The 5,000-nt window shown below is 43.2% G+C and overlaps 1 protein-coding gene across 6 annotated transcripts in view; it reads left to right on the top strand.

Annotated features, from left to right (window-relative positions):
* The window catches only part of LOC143276535 (uncharacterized), a 43,142-nt gene that overhangs the window by 12,976 nt on the left and 25,166 nt on the right, over positions 1-5,000 (top strand). For all 6 annotated transcript variants that reach the window (XM_076581085.1, XM_076581086.1, XM_076581088.1 and 3 more), the window contains exon 9: positions 2,188-2,391. In XM_076581085.1, coding sequence (XP_076437200.1) covers positions 2,188-2,391 — 204 coding nt within the window. The remainder of the gene's footprint in view (positions 1-2,187; positions 2,392-5,000) is intronic.

Here is a 5,000-nt window from a genome sequence, read left to right on the forward strand (position 1 = left end):
GTGTCGTGGGAGGAAGCAAACCACAGCTTTCAAAGAGAATGCTGCACTGTACACACCTCAATTCATTTATTTATTGATTTATTTTTCAAGAAACACAGACAGCCAGAGGCGAACCAGTATCAGTATACCTACTTTGAATTGGGACTCTTGTAATTGTGAAGCGCTCAGAGCAAACTGATTTGATTACGCGCTTTTTAAATAATCATATCATCATAGAATAGAATAGAATAGAATAGAATATGTCTTTATTACCAAGTGTACCGGGTTCACAAGGAATATAATCATCATCACCGTCATCACCATCATCATCATCATTGATATTTTTATCATTGCTGTTGTTGTTGTTATTATTGTTGTAGTTGTAGTTATTACTGTCGTTGTTGTTGTTCTCCCTCATCTTCTTTTCATTATTATTAGACGTCATCTAGTATCTCCCTTGTAAACTCCCCCCCTCCCCCATCCATTTCTCTGCCCGACTAATAACTCTTGCTCTGATTAATCATTATCTTGACCTATGTTAATTTTCACTTGTTGTACTCTCTCTCTCTCTCTCTCTCTCTCTCTCTCTCTGTCCTCTTATATCTCTCCTCTTATTCTCCTCTACAGTGAAGTCCGGCTGTAGAGATAGACCCATGTAGTGATAGTCCGGCTGTAGTAATAGAATTTCTGGGTCCCGGTCCCAGTTGTTCATGTTCTTTGTTAACTTAGTCCGGTTGTAGTGATATTTTTCAGGCCGGATATAGTGATAGTCCGCTTGTAGTGATACTATTTTCAAGTCCCGGGGAAGCTAAAGTCCGGCTGTAGTGATAATGTTCGAGAGTAATCTCCCTTTACCAAAATGGCGAGCAAACGCCAGCAACGCAATGTGCTTACCCTGAAGCGGAAGATTGATCTCTTGAAAGACATTGAAACAAAACAACGTACACAGACGGAAATAGCGAAGAAGTACAAGGTTGCACAGTCAACAGTATGCACTATTGTGAAAAATGGTGAACAATTAAAGCAGAAGTTTTATAGTGGTGAGACGAGTGCGAAGAGGAAGCGCGAGAGATGCCCTGGGGAACCGAAAGTAGACAGTGCACTGTTGGATTGGTTTCGAATGGCAAGGGCCAACAACATGCCAGTCAATGGCTCTGTGTTGCGGTTGAAGGCAGAACAGTTTGCCAAGGAAACTGGGTTGAGTGACTGGACATGTTCCGAAAGTTGGGTTAAGCGCTTCACTGCTCGACACGGCATGACGTTCAGAAAAATCAGCGGTGAGAGAAACAGCGTTGATGAGTGTGCCACAGATAGTTGGGTCAGTGATGTCCTTTTGCCTCTTCTAAGCGAGTATGATGAAAATGACATTTTCAACATGGACGAAAGTGGACTTTTTTGGCGCCTGCTGCCAGACCGCACATTTGAATTCAAAGCAGAAAAATGTCATGGGGGGAAGTTATCCAAAGAAAGAGTCACAATAGCGATGTGCTGCAACATGACAGGGACTGAAAAACGTCCTCTGCTGGTCATTGGAAAATTCCGTTGCCCTCGCTGCTTTAAAGGGATAAAGAATTTACCAGTGACATATGAAGCCAGCCCACGCACGCACGCACACACACACACACACACACACACACACACACCGGCTGTTAAACTGCTAGGACGGGGGTAGGTTAACAAAGGACATTTGCAAGCCTGACAAAGACGACAGAAGAAACGTCACAAAACGAAATCAATAGTGGTTCCAAAATCACCTTATTACTGCCTTGAAGCTAGTTTACCAAATGTGCCGCCGCATGTAGCAATAAAAGCTTTGAAGATATCACTACAACTACAAGCGATTGGCCGGATGTAGTGATAAAACCTACAAAAATATCACTATAACCGGACATCCGGATGTAGTAATAGTCCGGATGTAGTGATAAAAAAATTTGGTCCCGAGGGCTATCACTACATCCGGACTTCACTGTATTTAGTGTTGTAAATATCAAATTACCATTCATGTATCCATGACTATAATATGCATGCTGTACTGATATAATGATTCCCCCTTTGTTTATGTTACTGTTTCCCCTTAGAGGGCTGCATGAAAAAAAGCATTATTTTGCTTATGTATTACCCTCAGAAAATAAAATTTATTCAATTCAATTCAATTCTGGTGATTTTTTTTAAAAATGATTGTTACTTTTGCCCTCACTTTTGACACAGCAGCAGCCCCAGCAGACAGTGATTACACCTTCCTGGATCCCATCAGACCCCCTGGGGAAGGGCACTACGCGGTCTTCCGGGGCCCTGGGGAGGGACAGGAGGTCACCGAGCCACCTGCTGTCTCTGGCGTCCTGGGGGGCGGCTCCCCACCCCAGACCACTTCCGGGTGTGACCCTAGCACCACCGTTCTGTCGGATGATGGTGGTGAGGGTGTGTGCTTCATTGTGTGTGTGTGTGTGTGTGTGTGTGTGTGTGTGTGTGTGTGTGTGTGTGCGTGTCTGTGTAATGTGTGTGTGTGTGTGTGTGTGTGTGTGTGTGTGTGTAATGTGTGTGTGTGTGTGTGTGTGTGTGTGTGTGTGTGCGTGCATGCGTGCGTGCGTGTTTCTGTGTGTGTGTGTTTCTGTGTGTGTGTGTTTCTGTGTGTGTGTGTGTGTGTGTGTGTGTGTGTGAAAGAGAGAGAGAGAGAGAGAGAGAGAGAGAGAGAGAGAGAGTCTGTCTGTCTGTCTGTCTGTCTGTCTCTCTCTCTCTCTCTGAGTGCAGATTGTCTGCCACTGTTACGAGATTTTCTTCCACATTCAATAAAATATATAGAACAGAAATGTTAGCCCAAACACAACGAGAGGAAATCGATGATTAGAAACGCCACACGACAATGACATACCGTCGTTGTCAGTCTGCAAGTGGATGATTATAAAGTAAATGCGGATACAACAGCATAGGAAAATGAAACAGCATCAACATTGTTTGCTGTGGACAGTGGACTGTTCTTTGATGACAGAAAACCAGCAGACCAGCTCTGACTATGAGATCACTGAGCCATGGAACCAGACCAGCACTCTGCCTGAGGTAGGTGTTCTCTGGGTGGACAGGATGCACGATAGAATGTCCGTGTCTGAACAGACTCACTATGTCAGTGTCTGAATAGACTCACTATGTCTGTGTCTGAACAGACTCACTATGTCAGTGTCTGAATAGACTCACTATGTCTGTGTCTGAACAGACTCACTATGTCAGTGTCTGAATAGACTCACTATGTCTGTGTCTGAATAGACTCACTATGACTGTGTCTGAATAGACTCACTATGTCTGTGTCTGAATAGACTCACTATGACTGTATCTATATAGACTCACTATGTCTGTGTCTGAATAGACTCACTATGTCTGTGTCTGAATAGACTCACTATGTCTGTGTCTGAATAGACTCACTATGTCTGTGTCTGAATAGACTCACTTTGTGTCTGAATAGACTCACTATGTCTGTGTCTGAATAGACTCAATATGTCAGTGTCTGAATAGACTCACTATGTCTGTGTCTGAATACAGTCACTCACTATGTCTGTCTATATAGACTCACTCACTATGTCTGTATCTGAATAGACTCACTGTGTCTGTGTCTATATAGACTCACTATGTCTATCTATATAGACTCACTCACTATGTCTATCTATATAGACTCACTCACTATGTCTATCTATATAGACTCACTATGTCTGTATCAGGATAGACTCACTATGTCTGTATCTATATAGACTCACTATGTCTGTATCTGTATAGACTCACTATGTATCTGTATAGACTCGCTATGTCTGTGTCTGAATAGACTCACTATGTCTGTATCTATATTGACTCACTATGTCTATCTATATCGACTCACTATGTCTATCTATATCGACTCACTATGTCTATCTATATCGACTCACTATGTCTGTATCTATATAGACTCACTGTCTTCTGTACTGTCTGTTGCTTGGAAGGTTTTGCATTTATTGTCTTATTATCATTTTTTGTGTGGTTTTGTAATCTCTCTACATTATCGTTATGACTATTGCTGCTGCCCTTGTTTTCCTATACCGCACACACGCACGTAGACACACACACACACACACACACACACACACACGGGGATGGGGAGTGAAGGTGGGTGGGGGACATGGGACACACAACACACAAACGCATATGGCACATCAGTATCATGACCTTCACCATCACAAAGTATTGCAATAAGAACCGCCACACAACCCACAGACCACGTTATGCTCTTTGTGATGATTATCACTTCATGTACCATTTTCTTTCTATCTATCTATCTATCTATCTTTCTTTCTTTCTTTCTTTCTTTCCTTTTTTCAGCATACACTCCCCTTTTATACCTTTCTCTTACATCACTACCCCCCTTTCAAACAATGATTACAATCATATTCCAGTTTTGTGATGATCAGTGAAGAATATTCTGTCTGTCTGTCTCTTTCTCTCTATCTCTCTCGTGAATTCTCTTGTCTGAAATGTGTTCACGGTTCCAGTGCAATGCTGTGTGTGTTTTCAGGACGTGAGGCAGAGCACATCACACGGTGACTACTACAACATTCAGTGACGGTCCTGGTGATTCGACACACGGCACACATCTCTCAGCTGTCAAAGTGCGACAGCAGCTGGGGACAGTAAGCAGACGGCACAAAAAGCTCCACAAAAAGCTCCACATAAAGCTCCTCAGCAGTCTGGGTCTATGTTTGAAGCCTTCGCCTGAGGTCTGGGTTCGATTCTCACGTCCTTGATGACTAGCGTGGTTGTTTTACTGCTCGTCTTTATGGCTCTGCCATCACGATGATTCGGTTGTCCTTCAGTGTCAGGATTTTCCGAAGCCTTATTTCACATCACGTTGCAATTCATGGATACGTCTTTGTCCTTTTCGATCTCTGTCACCAGTGTGAAGTCTAGGGACACCCTGAAGTGATTAAACCAGGGGATGCTGGACGAATATAAAGGAGAAGTCAATGCTGTGTCTTCTGATTTGATTTCAAGCCCCCACCCCACCC

This window comes from Babylonia areolata, chromosome 32 (assembly GCF_041734735.1).
Source record: "Babylonia areolata isolate BAREFJ2019XMU chromosome 32, ASM4173473v1, whole genome shotgun sequence".
NCBI lineage: Eukaryota > Metazoa > Mollusca > Gastropoda > Neogastropoda > Buccinidae > Babylonia > Babylonia areolata.